At 42.4% G+C, this 17,843-nt stretch overlaps 1 protein-coding gene across 8 annotated transcripts in view; it reads left to right on the top strand.

The window, feature by feature from the left end:
- The window catches only part of GRIP1 (glutamate receptor interacting protein 1), a 541,298-nt gene that overhangs the window by 162,488 nt on the left and 360,967 nt on the right, over window positions 1-17,843 (top strand). For 5 of the 8 annotated variants that reach the window (XM_053252573.1, XM_053252586.1, XM_053252579.1 and 2 more), the window contains exon 1: window positions 6,555-7,048. The exons of the other annotated variants lie outside the window; for them this stretch is intronic. In XM_053252573.1, the coding sequence (XP_053108548.1) occupies window positions 6,916-7,048 (133 nt within the window). In that variant the 5' untranslated portion in view covers window positions 6,555-6,915. Of the gene's footprint in view, window positions 1-6,554; window positions 7,049-17,843 lie in introns of those variants that run through there. 8 annotated transcript variants of the gene reach the window in all.

Below are 17,843 nucleotides of genomic sequence, written 5' to 3'. Positions count from 1 at the left end.
CCCAAGACCCCTAGAGAGCCCCCAGAAGGTGACATCTGCTAGTCCCTTGATAAAGGTTCCTGTTTGCTATCCAAGTACCAGTGACAACTGTGACATCTTAACAATGCAAGAACATAAGCATCGGGAAGAGACTGTACATATTTATTTACTTGTGTGTGTTTGCTGTGAAAAAGGCACAATCCCTGTGACCTGGAGGCCATTTAGGAAGGTGGGTAAAATTCCTTTCTGGCCTCATTAACTGACAGCGAACAAAAGTCCACAGCAAAACACAAACACATTGATGTTTGGTAAGACCCAATAAAAAGAGGAGAAGGCAGCAAGAGCCCTTAGCCTTGCCTTGAATCCAGCCTGCTTAAATGGCTCAGAGAGAGACCAGAGGGGGGTAAATCTTTCCGTTGATCCATCTGGATTGTCCCACCCCACACTGATTACTCAACCAGAGATACTGGGTAGGACTGTCAGCCAAGACCAGACAACCGAAGTTGCCAACCCATTCCTCCTTTACCCTACTTGGGCACAAAGATGTCACCACTGGAGGGTGGGAACCAGGCTTTTGCTATTAATTATCCGGTACCTTCGTATATAGTTTCTGTTGTGAAAGCCACTCAGTTCTCTCCTAGTAGTAGAAACATTTCGTGTTAGCTTAAAAGCCTGGGGAGCACACATATAGGATCCATCTATGGAATTCAAATATTTAAACCAAATAAATGCATAGAATGGAATGTACAGTTAGGGATGCACTGACAACATACTTGGTATTTCTGCAGAATGTAAGTGAGGAGGCAATAATTATGCAGTATATATCAGAAGATGGATAGATTCTTGTTCATTGTTACATTTAAGTGGCTTCACTGCAGGGTCCTGTGCCTTATGAACAGACTTCCCTAAACATATAATGCTACAATTGTCACATCTGTTTGATTTAGAACATGTATAATTGGCTGTGCTTTATTCTTTCTGCCTACTGCTTTCTGCCAAGGAACTTCTGCTACAGAAAGCAAGTGTGGTGTTCACAAAATGTCACCCAGATCATTAGACATCTAATTAACTTTCATACTTAACACTAAACATTTTGTAGAGATGATCTCTTGGGAGTTCATAAACTTACTTTATGTTTTCAGGTCCAAATTCTTCTACTTGTTTTCTTATTATCTTGAAATATGTTTTGAGACACATGTGATACCATAAGCAAGTGCTTTCTTCCATCTTGTGTGATATATCTGTTCCTTTTTCTTCACACTGCAGGCCCAGTAGAGTTAATTATTTGCTTGTGAGGGGATCTAGGGGATTAACATTATATGTATAATGTTTTTAGAGGCACCTAAGCCACCTAATGACACAGCAGGGAAATGGCTTGACTAGCAAGCCAGAGGTTGCCAGTTTGAATCCCCGCAGGTATGTTTCCCAGACTATGGGAAACACCTATATCGGGCAGCAGCGATATAGGAAGATGCTGAAAGGCATAATCTCACTGCGTGGGAGATGGCAATGGTAAACCCCTCCAGTATCCTATATAATAAAGCCTGGTGTGCGTCCGTGTCTCCCTCGGCTGTTCTGGGCATGCGCAGAGCGCATGCCCAGAACATGCCGAGGGAGACAAGACCGCTGGGACCAGGCGGCCATGATGGGTGGGAGGAGGAGAAGCAGCGGCCGAGGAGAAGCAGCTGCCGCTAAGCCGGGCCTGGGGAAGAGGCAGCGGGGGAAGCTGGCCAAGGCGGCGGCGGAGCTGCGACCTCGGCCAGAGGACACGGCGCGGCCGAGGCGGTAGAGGAGCCGTGGCCGAGGCCTGGCCGCACCGCTGAAGCCGGGCAGGGGGAAGAGGCGGCGGGGGAAGCCGGCCGAGGCGGCAGCGGAGCCGTGGCCGAGGCCTGGCTGCGCCGCCGAAGCCGGGCGGGGGGAAGAAGTGGCGGAGGAAGCCGGCTGAGGCAGCGGCGGAGCCGCGCCCTGGGCCAGAGGACGCGGCGCAGCCGTGGCCAGGGCCTGGCGGCAGTGCCGAAGCCAGGCGGGGGAAGAGGCGGCGGAGCTGCGGCCGAGGCCTGGCGGCGGCGCCGAACCCGAACAGGGGGAAGAGGCAGCGTGGAGGCGGACAGTAGATCCGGCCCAACCGCCAGGAGGAGAAAAACGGCAGCAACGGGTCCGGCAGAGGCGGTGGCGCCGAGCCCATCCCAGCCGCGAGGAGCCCAGAGGGTAAACCACATAGTGTTTGCTCTGTTGAGGCATTTTTGCTTATCATCTTTTCCTGTGCTGGACTTTCAGTGTTTTCAACGGATTAGTCAACTAAGGAAAATTAATGACTAAATATATGTTTCCGAATTGAAAATTTTACTCTTACACACTTTAAACAGGTCACCAACAACACAAAAAGGGGGGCAAGTTAACAGTGTTTCTAAAAACATAATAAATACACAAAAACAAGAAGAAAAAACCACGAGCCTTGCTATGGAGGAGATACAAATCAGACAAACATTTCTACACAATCCTACTAGCGCCCGTTATTTTAACGGGCTTAAAATTACTAGTATTCTACTAAAAGACAACCACAGGGCTCTGTGTTTGCCAGGAGCCGACACTGACTCAACGGTGCACGTTACCTTTACTTTAAGCACTTGATATGACTGTAGCTGATAAGACAAAAGTGTTTCATCTCAAAAAGCATATTGTGGCATTGCAGCTATGAGTCTGCTGTGATTTCTCAAACTCCCAGTCTCTCTCAGTGATAGGTGCTTATTTACATGTTCAGTGTGAGTGTGTCTGTAAAGCAGAGTTGGCCATGTGGCTGTCACGCTATTCAACTTACCTATTCGGGTGGTGTTTGCTGTGACATGGCTGTTAAGACCATTAAACATTTGAGGCTGGGAGGGAAATGGAAAATAGGTGGTGTCGTGGTGGGAGTTGTGCATCTCAGCCATAACATTCTTCGATATGCAGCTCTTATTGGGAGTTCGGAAGAGCTTTCCACTAATGAATCTGTCATGCTATTGCAATGTTCTTCATTGCAAGACCTGGGAGTCAGTGGCAGCTCCCATCGACACTAAGTGCGGCTCCCTGACTAATTGTTTATTGGGGTCCCTGTACAAAACTAATTGTTTGTTTATCCCTGCACAAAGCTTCAGAAGCAACCAAATACTCCACACATCTCCCTTGGCACGGTGTGGAGCCAACCATTGCCACTAAGTGGTGCTGTGCTTTGCCCAGTGTCAGTGGGGCTCCTTTAAGGGACATGGAGCCCTGTGGAGTCCCAGCACTAGCTTGGAAGGAGTGCATGGAGCACTGGGAGGTGTAGTCCTTCCCAGCATGTTTCTCATAAAGATCTACAGGGAAAGTGCTGGGGAGGACTATACCGGTGGCCCTTGATATCTGTGGTCTCAGCAAATGTGGTTTCACGTATCTGCGGGTGGGTCTTAGAGACCCAGTTCCATTATCTGCAGTACTGAGAAGAGATGATTTTTGCCTATCCACGGTTCCTTGGCCACCAGAAGTGACTTTCAGGGGCTTTTCTGGTCTGGAAGCAGCACAGAACCATTTTGTTTGTTTGTTTGTTTGTTTTTGTGGCTCATGTCCCGTCCCCCACAAAGCCCATGAAAATTGCTTGAAAATCAGCCAATTGGAGGGGTTGGGGGGGGCATTGCTGGAGAGCTGGAAAGTAAGGTACTGTGCTGTACTCCTTTTATTTCTGCTTCCATCCCACTTTTTTGTGATTTTTGGCAATTTTTGTGTGTGCAGGAACCTAACCTCCTGATTTCCAGAGAGAGTTTCATTATTTGCTGTTTCTGTATTCGTGATTGTAGGTGAGAATAGAGTCCCCACAAATAATGAGGGGCTGCATTCCCCAACACTCCATGCATGTCTTCCAAGATGGCACTGGGGGCTTGATAGGCTCTGTATCTTTAAAAGCCCCCTTGAGAAAAGTACAGCACTGCATGGAGGTCACTGTGCTGGAAAATGGCTCTCATGATGAAGGGTTTTGTTTTCTTTTGCCAAATTGACTCCTGTTTGAAAAATAGTGAAGATCACTGTGCTGCTGCGTATCCTACAGTCATATGCCATCATTAGGCAGGCCCATCCTTTCTCTTTGACCAGTCTGCAGAGCCTAGAACATTAGAACAGCCCTGCTGGATCAGGCCCAAGGCCTATCTAGTCCAGCATCCTGTTTCCCACAGTGGCCCACCAGATGCCTCCTGAGAGCCCACAGGCAAGAGATGAGGGCATGCCTCTACCCTACTTCATCTCTTCCCTTTGCCATACTATTGCTTGAGCCCCCATATGCATGCCCTACCTGTATATTATAAGGAAACACAGCAGTTTGGACAGTGTCCCAGACACCTATCAGGAACAGGTGATGGTCCTAGAGCTGTATCTAGGTCAGAGCCTGGCAGGCTCGGCAGTTTTAATTAATTTGTGCTGCCCTACAAATTGCCTGCTATTCAGAGGCAAGTATATCTTTAAGCTATGCTTATGTGGTCAGCACACAGCGAGAGAAAGGAAGAGTGCCATTTTTAGTTACTTTCTTGATGTGAGCTGCAATTCTCTAGCGTCAGGCCTTGGGGTGGGTTTCAAAAAGTGGCATCAGGTCTTGACCTGCAACTCTACTAGTGGGAATTATTTTTAATTATAAATATTATAAGCTGCCCAGGGGAGAGGCTGACTCTGGGGCATCATGAGCACCCTTTGCTCACCTTTGCATCTCCATACTCTGGTCTTGTATAGATACCTTGGGTGTCCTGGAGACAAATAGTAAAGAATGCACATATTTTAATGTAGAAATTTTGTTTATATGGTGTGTATGGCTTCCATGCAGATTTGAGCTCTGAACTCCCCCACCCCCCTTTACAGTAAACCAGCCAATCGATTCTGTTCTGTTTAGATTGCAATCCCACTGGAGACAGAATTGTTAGCATTTGGAAGACACTGCTGTCAGTGGCACTGAACCTATGGGATGGAGCAGGATGTAAATGTAACAAATAAACAACGATTCCATGTTCCTCTATATCTCTGTGTGAGGAGAAGCAGTGATGGGAAGAGATGCTTGCAAGATGAGATGAGTAGAAGATGTCAGTGTTGAAGGCTTCACTATGCTTTTCTGCCAGTTCTTGAGCTGAGCTCTCTAAGCAGGAACCTGAGCTGATCCCTTCTGGGTCTGGCTCAAATTCAGCTCCACTTATTAGTGGCTGATTTGAGGCCTGGCCAGTTAGGACCGTTGTCCTTGTGTGCTGGGCTTTCTGGGAAATGATGCATCAGTGAAACTTAATTTTACCATAAATTAAAGGTTGCCTGAATTCACTGCCAGTTTTAGGATGGTGTTATAATTTCATTTTTACAGGAAGGTCAAGGGAGCTTTAATAGGGGGTTTAGAACATTTCCCTAGACCTCAATTAGGAGTTCAGCAGTGACCAGTGGGGTAGGGCAGAAAGCCATAAATGGGTGCCACCACTGATCAGCAACTAAAGCAGTGAGTACTGGTGCTAACACTGAGAGGCATGAGTGATGTGGGACACTGATGGTAATTGACCACAACAATACTCTGCATGGCTAGTGACGTTATTGGCCAATGTCGATGCAAGATGCTTCTGGCTATTCACCAGCCGCATGCTTGCATACAGCTATCTGCACTGCCTCTGTTGCCTTCCAGTGAGGGCCATTGATCAAGTCCCTTTCTCCATTGGTTACCACTCAGTAGCAACAGCAATTTACTGCCTTCTCCCTACCTTGCTGTTGACTTGTTAGTTGCATTCCAGCCTTGCAAATGCATTTCTGATAGAAGGGGTTTGGTTTTGGTTTGCGGAGAGTGGATTGCAAAATCATTTCAGGAAAATGTTCTTCTGATTAGACTTAAATCAACATGCCCTTTTGCTGCTGTTGTAGAAGAGGCTTTGATTATGTTACAAATTCCTTTCCTATCTTTGAGAATGCTTATGGAATGGCACGTGAGCAAAACACATTGAGAACACTTTCAGGCTTTGGAATTGGTCTCGGAGAATAACATGCACAGTTCACGTGTTAAGTTTGAAAACTCAGCAAAAGGTTTTAGATGAGTAGTCTAAACACTGGGGTATATGCTCTGCTTATGAGAGTTTCCTTTGTTCCCATGTTGCTATACATATCCTTGCTGAATCTATAAGGAGGCTTTCTATGCATTGTAATATTTGGATCCTCATAATGATTGAAATGTATCAATGTCCAATGGGTAAATGTGTCATTTAAAAGCAGCTGCCAAGCTTTCTCCCTGCTGCTCCAATTAACACATTCAGTACACGCTTGCCAGTGAGTGGTCTGTGTGTATGGGCTAAACCACTTTGCTGTTTGTTCAGACAGCATTGTATGAGATAAAAATGTGTGTATTGTTTACTGTTCTGTAAAAAAAAAAAAAAGGAGAGAGACAGAGAATGAAAAGAAATCAAATGGTATTTGAAGGTGTGCAGCTGTAAAATAGGCAGGGAATAATTACTAGGCTGCAGAAGCCTCTCTTGCTTTCAGATGTGGTTCAGTCCATTGAGTAAGGTTTATCCCCGCCCCTCTGGCCCCTCTTCAAATGATGGAGACACAGAATAGTGAAATTCTAGTGCTGGGATTCCTCTTGCTGTCAGACGCAGATCTTTTGAACTTTGTTCGGTTTATTAAAGTGTGCTTGACAGTGATCAGCATACCTTTTAAGCGTATGAATTTCTCTTCTTTTTAAGGCTGCAGTAGTCTCTTCAGTTCTTTTAATTCAGGGTCTGGTTAAAGGTAAAGAGCAGTGTCCTTTATTGTCAGAGCTGAAACTGATTTTTGAATGGTAACAAGCCGGCTGGTCAAAGGGGCCAGTTCTCCCTCTACATTTGCTGCTCATTCATGCTCAGACTGCTTTTCATGAAGCGTGGCTGTTGGGCAGCACCAACAAAAGGTACACGGACCTGATCTTGTGGGCTGGTGAATGAGATGGAGCGTTTCTTGGGCTTTGTGAAGCAGATAAGAAGATCGAGGAGAAGGAAAGGCAAAAAATACCGGCCAGAGGAGGATTATCATGAGGGTTATGAGGATGTCTATTATTATGCCTCAGAGCACTTTCCAAGTAAGCACTGTATCAATGTGTTTTTTGTTGCAATCACAAATGTTCACTATTGCTTTTAGGCATAAAAGGCTAATACCAGAATACTACCTTACCTCATACAAGTATTAAATAAATTCAGAAGCATTGTCTATTTATCTGTCTAGATGTGCTAACAAGATTTTTAAAAAGCTGTTATCATCCTGTCGGGTTAAAGAAAGGGAGGGTCGAAAGGCATGGTTAGTATTTCAGGTGCAGTTAATTGATTTCTATTGTTGTGAGCCTTTTATTAAAGCACTTTATGCTGTAAACTGATACTGCAGACCTTTTGTGATAATGCACGTGTGTCTGTGTGTATCGTTGTGTATGTGTGTAAAAATACCTAACTGCGATTTTAAAGCACATTGCAAAAGACAGCTGCTCATGCATGAAGTTAAAGTGAAGGATAAATGTTGTTGAATGCAAGTAAACCGGTTGTAGCTTTTCTTCAGGAAGTAGCTCAAGTTATTTTATTTGGTGTTGTTAAAGAATGAACTAATTGTTCTGTCAATTTACTCTGTTGCCAAGTGTCTGCAGCTGCAGCTTCTGAAAAGGCAACAAACAGCAAGTTTGAGACCTGTGCAACATCAGTACTGGAAAATACATTGTACTAAAAATATTATCTGTGTCTGTCAGTTCTCTGAGCTCATGCTTTGTCTTGTACCTATCCCAATGGATTGGAGATGCCCAGAAATGCCTGAGGGAACAATGGGGAGGGGATGCTACAGAGAGGCATTGCTGAGTTTATCATGCCATGCTTTATACAGAAGGTGTTGGCAGCGTAAGCAGTCATGCACAAACAGATACAGAACATGTTATCACGGATTTAAACTAGTTTAAAATCTTTGCAGCTCATAGTTTGCAGTCTGCTTTTCTCTGAGCATACACCCTTTACATCAAAAAATATAATATAGGTGATATGCCCTTTAAATACACTAAACGTTGGATATTTTTTAATGGAGTGATGATGAGATTTGTGCTGTACCATATTCTCTTTTCCAAGAACAGAGAAATATTAGTTTAGATGCAGTTCTGAAAAGTGCATGCTGGGTCTCCTGAGATTGTTGTACCTATCAAAAACGAGTAAGGTGTCTGATCAGTTCTAATCAAATTGCTAACAGTTTCACTTTTGCAGTGACTTATTGTTTTTGTCTAATGTCCACTGTGTAAAGTGTGTACTGTTTGAATTTTACTGTAGTTAATATTACTGAACTTGATCTGTCTCCACCAGCTAAAATAACAGATTTAGAGCTCAGTTTGTATAATCTGGTTATTTAAATTAATAATTTCACCCTGATTTGTTTTTCTGTGCACTTAGTTGCATGATCTTTGCCCAGTGCAATCCTCCTACATCTTAAGCAGGGATTTCATGGGGGCATCAGACACTAAGTACTTGTCAGAAATTAATCTATACAACACTGTGTAGAATCTGTACACGATTAAAATGACAACTTCTACAACTTTAGCCTACTCCACTTTCCAGAGTGTGCAGCTAATAATATAAGGCTTCTTTATTTTTATTTTGAAAACACATTTTAATTATAAAAAACCAACACCAAAATAAAGAGAACAAGTGGGTCAGACATATTTCTGTGAAGAACTGCATTGAGTAAGAGTGTGAATAGGATTGTCTTCTAATGATTGCTCATTTTAGAATGAAAAGATAGAATCTTCTTCATATCCTTTAGCCTCTCAAGAGCAAACACATAGTAATTTCAAGCTGGAGGATATGTTTTACAACACACTATTTGTCCTCTCAAAAATGTTGAAATTGGTAATGCTTTTGCAATTAGTCATAGCTCATAATATTAACAGCCACTCCAGTTTGAGGTATAATTTATCTATTCATGGATGGGAGTGCAAAGTTGGGAAAGGTACTTAGTTAACAAAACATGCTACAATAGACTCAAGCTATAGGGATCTGGTTATTCATCAGTGAGCTAGAACTATGATACTATTGGAATCTTGCATAATTTCTTCCTGGTGCACTTCTTGGCTAGTCTTGGATCACATGATTTATGCCACTCTGTTGTCTAGGAATGTAGGGTGCCTAATGAAGTTGGATACTTCCGCAGAAGGTGTCAATGGAATGTAGCTGTTTCTCAAACTTGCTATTGTTCATATTTGCATTTAGTGTGAATGCTAAAATGTTCTGACCTTGTAGTAATTATTTCTTATTTATGTGGAACAAAAGCTCTTTGATCATTTGTTGTTGATGGGAGCCCCACTGTCACTCAAAATAGTGGGATTTTCAAAGAAACATGATAGTAGGACACTTAAATGCCTTTGATGTGCATTGAAAACTGGGTGCTTCTCTGATCTTTGTGCTCTTGAAAATGTCAGTCTTACATCTTTCACTTTGTTAATATTTTTCTGTTGAAGTTTCGTTTAAAGTTGTAAGCAAACATTACTCCTATTATCAGCAATAGGAAAATACATAAAATGTGAAGGCTGCATTGAAAAAGATAAACCTGGGAAGAAACAACCATACACAGACAAAACCAGTTTTAATTAAAATAATAGTTAAAAGCAGAATAGGTGTCTAATGATCACATAAAAAATGACCATACATTTTAATACCTATGCCGGGAATACATATATTGCACCATGCAAGCATGGAATTTGGTACTGAACCCACAAATCTACCATTTTAAGTCTAATTTAATTATTTTTTAAAACATGCATCCAAAAGATAAAGTTTCTTAACATGGAAACAGTAAGAGCTCACAACAAGCACCTTCTGCTTCTTCTCTCAGACAAGTCTAAATATCCTGAATGGGAAGATGCTTGCCCAGCTGCTTGAGTCCTGTGTATTATGTTAGACTTCTGTAGCTGAGAAAAGTGGGTGGAGCTTCTCTCATTCCATATGGAGCTCTTGAAGATTTCATGCACAGGTGCAACTCCATATGCAAGGTTACACAGTGGGCCCACACAGAGGATAGCTGTTTTAGAGAAAACCAGGCCTTTGTTTTGGTTTGTTTGTTTGTTTGTTTGCTGCAACCCACCCACCAATTTAGGAGACAGACAGTGGACACTTGATAAAATTACCAGATTTAAACAGAAACAGTGCTACCTGTGCAAATAAAAGGAAAAAAGGAAAGATTGTGCCTTTGAGGTGGTGTCGACGCCTGGCGACCACATTACCATGTGGTTTTGATTTTATTAAATAAGTCTGCCTCTGAATATCTTAGTCTAGGCACCACAGTTAACTTTTTAAGTACCATGACTCCCTAGTGCCTGGGATGTGTCAAGCCCTGAGCTAAGCAACTCTTCCCCCCCCCCACCCTTCATCTCTGTACAGTCATACTGACAGGATCTGCATCTGTGCAGAGCAACTTCAGAACCTTCTCTGGAGCTTTAGCCACAAACGGGCGTTTCTCTGTCACTCCCCAGGAAGCAGAAGTACCCATGCATAAAGGGCTGGGTGAGCACTTTCCCCAGTCAGATCCTTTCTCATTGCCAATCTTCTGTTGCAGCAGCATTTCCACATCATTGCCAATCTTCTGTTGCAGCAGCTTTTAAGAACACTGTGCAGCAACATGCTTACTGAAACCTTTACTCAAGTTTGTTCTTGTCACATTTGGACCAAGTGTCCCTCGTTTACTTAGTTTAAGAGTTAGGTTGTTGAGGAGTAAGCAGTTCTTTTTTTTTTCTGCCGCCACAACCACAAACATAGCTGTAGCTTCTCTGTAATGTTTTCATAATTACAGCATGATAATTTTCAGTAACAGCAATAACAGTAATATCTCTGGGTAGTAACTGCTGTATCCATGGATGCACCAAGTTACATATTTCTGTTCTCCATGTGAATGGAAGACAGTAGGGGTACAACATGTGGAGAAGGTTTTGAAAATGTCTAATATGACTTCTATAATTCATTCATACCTTGGTTAAATGTTAACCAAGTTAACATTCCTAGTCTATCTTGGTTAAACTGAAGTGATCTGACTAGGATTGCCCTGAGATTCTGAGTTCTCACAATCAGCTCTGTGGGAGCATGTGGGGCTTGCTAATCCTGATTTAACTTTTAAACTAGGATCCTTGTGATTGTATGAGCAGAGTCTATGTAGGAAGTGCAAAGGTGCCTGTGTTCTGAGATTTATTTCTGCACTCTGTGCAAATGCGATTTTATGGCACTCCCCAAGCCCTGGCACAATTGGTTTCTGAGAGAGTTGACAGTTACACATTCAATAAATAGCTCCTGCAAACCGTTTCTCAATCCAGCTGATGAATCTCCATTTCAACTCCACATACTGATTTAAACTTGTGGGGGAGGATGGCAGAGAGAAAAAGGGTGAATTAATGTTGTTAATAATGCTAATAAAAATGAACATACGGGAAGTGGCAATTAATTGAATGAGATTGAATGGATGCATTCAATAAAATGAAGTAGACTGGCTATGAATTGATAGTGATTTTATCTGTTAATCACATTTGTATCCTGTCTTTCCTCCAAGAAGCTCAGGACACCATCCATTAAATTCTCACAATAACCTTGTGAGGTAGGTTAGACTGAGAGAAAGTGTCATGTCCCACTAGGTGTCCCAGGTCACCCGCTGTGTTTCATAGCTAAGCTGGGATATGAATCAGCTTCTGCAGTTGACAGACATTCACACTCTGTATTTGCAGTGAGCAGGGAAGAATTGATTGCTTTTGACATTCATTGACTGAAAAGCTGCAGATAATCATGGAATCAAAAGTGGAATATATTTGAAGGCCATCTGTTCTGATCCCGTATCTTAATGCAGGATCCTGTGCACATAAGAGAAAGGACCACCTATCAATTGATTTGAATTTTGGGAGCTAATTAGCTGGGATCATCAAATCCTCTGGGCTGCTTTGGTACACAAAGAACAGGAGGGCTATCCTTGCAGCATGGAAGCAAACAACTGGCAGTGCCAGCCAGTCAATGGCATTTCTGCCTGAAATGGGGGAACAAGCGGTGCCAGCACCTTTTCTCAATTTTCTGTTGAAACAGCACTCCCTCTCTCTTTCAAATATCTCTCCCTCCCTTCCTAACAAAGTAGGAAGGAAAGGGCTGGGGCAGAGCAGCATGGTGCAGTTTTCTCTTGCCTCCTCTTCAGGCCAGCAATGGGGAGGGTCCCACTGGATTGGCCACTGTGCTGCCCCTGAGAACTGCCCGTTCTGCTAGACATGATAGGGGAAGCCCTATAGAGCCCTATAGAAAGCCCTTTAGAAAGGACAGGTGGGTGGTACATGAAGGTTTGTCTGCATCCTTCAGTTTGGGTTGCTGTTAATGTGTTGAAGAACTAGCTTCATTTAACTGTTTTTAATTGTACCTGTCTATTAAACTGATGCAATTCATTACAATGTTTTTTTGTTTGTTTAACTGAAGTTTAAAGAACTCCCATTGGCTCTCAGTAACTCCAGAAATATACAGGTACACTCCATAATCTTAAAAAAAACCCAAAAACAAAAACAGGGCACCATTAAGGATGTGGATGCATCTCTACAAGGCACAGAGCTTTCCCCAAAATGCCACCAAATATTGTAAATATCCAGGTAGAGATGTGTAGCAACCTCACTTATCAGTCCTACAGTGAACTTTTCTCTCCATCCCCCCACCCCTGGATTCACCCTTTGAATCCCACCCCTGGATTCAAAGGGCTTTTTTAAAAAAACCCTTAAACAAAATGGAGGAGAGAGGAAGGATTGCCAGGTTGTAACTCTACATGGCGTCATTATATTTTGCCTGAACCTTAATGCTAATATGTTAATTTTCTTGATTTTTGTTAAGGAAAATGTTTGAATTATATAGTATGTGTGCACTCTGTGTGGAGGGGATTGTTAAATTTTTACCTCTGTAATACTTAAAATTTACACAGCACAAATGACTTAACCCATATTATCTGAAGCTTAAATTAAATCTGGACAAGACCAAGATCCTCGAGGCACTTTTACACACAGCAGGCTTTACCGCGGGTTTACGAGTAGGCTTGAGTGGATTTTTTTTACTCTAGATATTATTCTTATATCCCGCTCCTCCTCCAAGGAGCCCAGAGCAGTGTACTACATACTTAAGTTTCTCCTCACAACAACCCTGTGAAGTAGGTTAGGCTGAGAGAGAAGTGACTGGCCCAGAGTCAACCAGCAAGTCTCATGGCTGAATGGGGATTTGAACTCTGGTCTCCCTGGTCCTAGTCCAGCACTCTAACCACTACACCAGTGAAAAACCCAAATAACTCGCAGGGACTTTGGAGTAAATTTGGCCGATATGTGAACAGATTCCCTCCATTCCAGAGGAGAAGCAAGTTAAAGGGCTTTAAAAGCCCCATGTAAAAAACTTCCTGGTTAGGAGAAGGGCAGAACTCAAGTCTCACAGTTCCCTCAGAACCAGGAAGGTAGCTGGTGGTGAATGTGGGATTACAGTAGTTGCAATGCAGTTCACTCTTTTTATCTTTTGCAAATAGAAGTGCAAAACAAATAGAGAAACTAGAGGTGCAAAACAAGTTAAATGACTTGCTTCTTAGAACATTCATTGGACTATATATAGCTTTCATTTTCTGCAGGTTCTTCGGATCACATTTCAGACTGCGGTACCTTGGTTAACTACTGTATCTTCGTAAATTTTTACCCAATTTGGGCAAATGCTAGCACTTTTCACCTAGTTACATAGTGCCAAATTTTAGAAGGATTCAACAGATGGTTTCAACTTCATTATCAATAGAATATTCCAGGCTAAACATGTTAGAACATTTGGATAAGAAAATACATGTGAGCACTGTAAGATATTCCCCTGAGGGGATGGGGCTATAGCTCAGTGGAAAAGCATCTGTTTTGCATGCCAAAGGCTGCAGGTTCACTCCCTGGTATCTTCAGGTAGGGCTGGGAGCAGCTCCTGCCTGAAACCTTGGAGAGCTGCTGCCACTCAGTGTAGACAATAGCTGATGGACCAATGGTCTGACTTGATGTAAGACAGCTTCTTATGCATTAAGTATAAGTGCAGTTCTGCACATGTAGAATTAATGGTAACCCAATATAAATGCAAATAGAATGCATCATCATTGCACAAAACATTTTTACAAAGCAGACACATTTTTCCAGCTTCTTCAGGGATCAACTTCAAATTGACTTATCTTGATTATTTCTCAGTGGATCTAAGTCAAATTTGGGGAGGCGGTGGTGTTTTCCACCTAGTTACTCTGTGCCACTTTTCAGACAGATTAGACTACTTGTTCTGATTTTATGACCAGCAGAAATTTCAGTTCAGACTACCTCCTCTACTTTCAGCCGGGCAGATAGCCACCATTATTTTTGTGGGCAAAAATTATGTCATGGAACCATCATTCCACTTCTACTATGTGCTATAATCTGTGCCCTGACTTACTCTGCTGTTAAAATAATGAGAATTTCAAAGACTAGTGACTGACATACTGTTCAGTGGTAGTAACATCACTTGCATGCAAGTTGCACAAACCACATTATAGTAGAGTAAGCCAATTGAGTTTATTCTTTTGCAATGCATTTGCACAGTGTTGATCTTTGTGCAACTTAGGAAACATAGGAAGCTGCTTTGTACCGAGTCAGACCATCTATCTATCTAGCTCAGTATTGTCTACACAGACTGGCAGTGGCTTCTCCATGGTTGCAGGCAGGAGTCTCTCTCAGCCCTATCTTGGAGAAGCCAGAGAGGTAACTTGAAACCCTCTGCTCTTCTCAGAGCGGCTCCATCCCTTGAGGGGAATATCTTACAGTGCTCACATGTGGTCTCCCATTCAAATGCAACCAGAGTGGATCCTGCTTAGCTAATGGGACAAGTCATGCTTGCTACCACAAGACCAGCTCTCCTTGCTTGCACTGTTGTACAACTTGTGTGCCTACAACATTACTGGGCTGATGTACTATTGCACAGTATGTCATCCAATAATTCTCAATACTCAAATGATTTTTTCCCCTACAGAAAACAAAGCTCTATCCCTCAACTGAGTCTGATACAAATTTTTGAACAGAGTAAAGGGGGCAGGGGGTGAGGGACAGAAGATGTATGCTTGCTTAAAAGAGCTCATAAGCATGTAAATCTGCTTCTTTAGCATAAATTTTCATACTGCATTATGTTGGTCATTTCTCAGTGAATCTGCACAAAATATGGGGCAATAGTGGTGTTTGTCAAACAGTTATTTAATGCCAAATGCCATGTGGATTGTACACATGATTTGGATTTTAGGACTGATAGCATTTTCAGGGCTCATCATGGTTGAATGTTGTTTTTACTTCTCACCTTAACTATAGGGGAGCTCTAGGCCTCTATAATTATCGTGACCCAAAGTGTGTCCTGCTGTCGTCATATCTTGTTGCTCCCTTCTCACTAGAGGCATTGATTTAAAAGAAAACCTGTAATACTGCAGTCCTATGCATGCTTATTTGAGAATTAACCCACTGAACTCAGTGGAGGCTACTCCAAAGTGAACATCCAAATGATGAGGCTGCATTGTCAATTTAAATTTGAAAGCACTATAGATAATCTTTTATATACTGAGCATTATAGTTGAAAAGGCAATATATTCTAAGAGAGAACAAGGTACCATGCCAATAACTATGCTGGATTTTCTTAAATGCAATCAACTATCAAGGCCATTACACAGCAAAACAAGACAGAATCTACAGTATGATACACTTTCCTGATACAGATACAGCAGAGAGTGCATACTGTATATTAGCATTATGGAACCCTGGGCTTGCTAGTTTACTGAGCTGTTTTGTAGATGTTGCATTAGTAATAGTATGGTGTCAAAAACAGGAGCATTTCATAGAGCTTGTTGGACAGTTTCTATTAATAGTTAAAGTCTGAATAGACCTCTACAGATGATGCTACTTATGATGCATCAAGGATTTTGAGGGCTAGAAAGATGTCATTTTGTACATTTTCCAGTAGCGAAGCTATTTTTTGATTATGTTAGAAGTAGCTGAGTTTGGCAAATGAAAGACTTCTCCGAGTGCTTAAAGGTATATTTCTGGTACATAATTATTACATTTTTTGAATGGACTCTAAGGTTATTCCACCAGTATATCAATGATAACTAAGATTATTTAATCTGTATTTGGGCAGAGTTCCAACAGTCTGCAGTGATAAAAGGAGTTTTAATACTGTAGTCTACTTACTGCTGTCAGGGGAAGAAACTTAGTGGAAAGCCACCTTCACTTTTTATGTCACATCCTTGGCATTTCCCTAACAATATGAGAGAACTACTGACCAGGTCCAACTCTGAAACATTTTGGTTTTTCTCTAAGATGGCTGTGTTGATATGGGCATGGGCACAGGGTTTGCTTTATAGTGGGACTTGCTTTCTGGTAAAATAGCATAAAGAGACCTATACTCTAAGGTGGGGCCATAGCTCAGTGATAGAGCACTTGTTTGGCATGCAGAAGACCCCAGTTTCAATCCCTGGCATCTCCCAATAGGGCTTTGAAAGATTCCTGCCTGAAACCTTGGAAAACTGCTGCCAGTCAGTATAGACAGTACTGGGCTAGGTGGACCAATGGTCTGACTCGGTATAAGGCAGTTGCCTATGTTCTTATTTATGGGGGGAGAGCTAATCTTGTGGAAATGAGCATGAATTGTCTCCTTTGCTAAGTAGGGCCCACCTTGGATTGCATTTGGATAGGAGATCACATGTGTACACTGTACGATATTCTCCTTAGGGGCCATAGCTTAGTGGAAGGGCATCTGCATGCTTGCAAGCAGAAGGTCTCAGTACCCTCCGTGGCATCTCCTGGTAGGGATGTGAGAAACCTCTGCCTATAACCTTGGAGGGCAGCTGCCAGTCAGTGTGGACAATACTGAGCTAGCTGGACCAATGGTCTGACTTGGTATAAGGCAGTTTTCTATGCTCCTGTGCTCATATTTCGATGCCACTTGAGATTGCAGGTAAGGTTCCGATGACTGAGCAGTTCTCCATTGAAAATTTTTTGCTCTACATAGAAAACAAGTTGTCAGTGGGATAAGTCTGTGTAACCTTTTCCTGATGCACTACTTTTTAAATAGAGAACTTTCCAGTACATATTTGCTAAGGCTGTGCATTGAATCCAAATCAATATCACCCATATCAGCAGCATTTCACATTATATCATTTTGGATGCAAAATCACTAATATTGGCACTGCCCAATATGATATTTCCCATATTATATCACTGTATTGAGCTGCATCCTGTGTTCAGATGGCTGTTTATATGATTTACAGTGTAGCTGATGATGACACAAAGCTTCCTTGCTGTCGAATCTGGTGATGAGCCAAAATGGAATATGCTGGGTGTGTGGGCAGGTGGGAAGAGAACCGTGATGTGACTGGCATCTCTGCTTAGACTGCTTCAGTGCCTCAGGCTTGCAGCTGCACCAAGCATGCTGCAATTGGTTCATCTCTCTTCCTATCACAGAACTTGTGGGGGGTGGGGAATTTAGAATGGTATGTTATGAGGTATTTGACAAAACTCCACCCTTCTGTGAGCAGGTGGGGGTAAATATGTACTGGAACACACCCCATATGACCAAGGGAAAGTCTTGCATGTAGTATGTTGTTGTTGTTTTTGTTTTTAAAAAGGTTATGCAGACTTACCCCACTAATGTCTAGTTTTCTCTGCTGATCATGTGTTTTGTATGGAGTTCAGTCATCTGAACCCTAACTGCAGTCTGCAATGGTACAGTCTAGACACAAGTCTTTATGATGAATTTAATGATAACTAGGCCTTGATTGCCAATTTCTATTTGTGTTTTATTCCTATTATATCTGTGACTGTCGGACAGCTGAGCTAATAGGTATCTGAG

The sequence above is a fragment of the Hemicordylus capensis genome, chromosome 5, assembly GCF_027244095.1.
Source record: "Hemicordylus capensis ecotype Gifberg chromosome 5, rHemCap1.1.pri, whole genome shotgun sequence".
Classification (NCBI taxonomy): Eukaryota; Metazoa; Chordata; class Lepidosauria; order Squamata; family Cordylidae; genus Hemicordylus; species Hemicordylus capensis.
The sequence above is the reverse complement of the archived record's forward strand: the minus strand, read 5'-3'. Positions and strand labels throughout refer to the sequence as shown.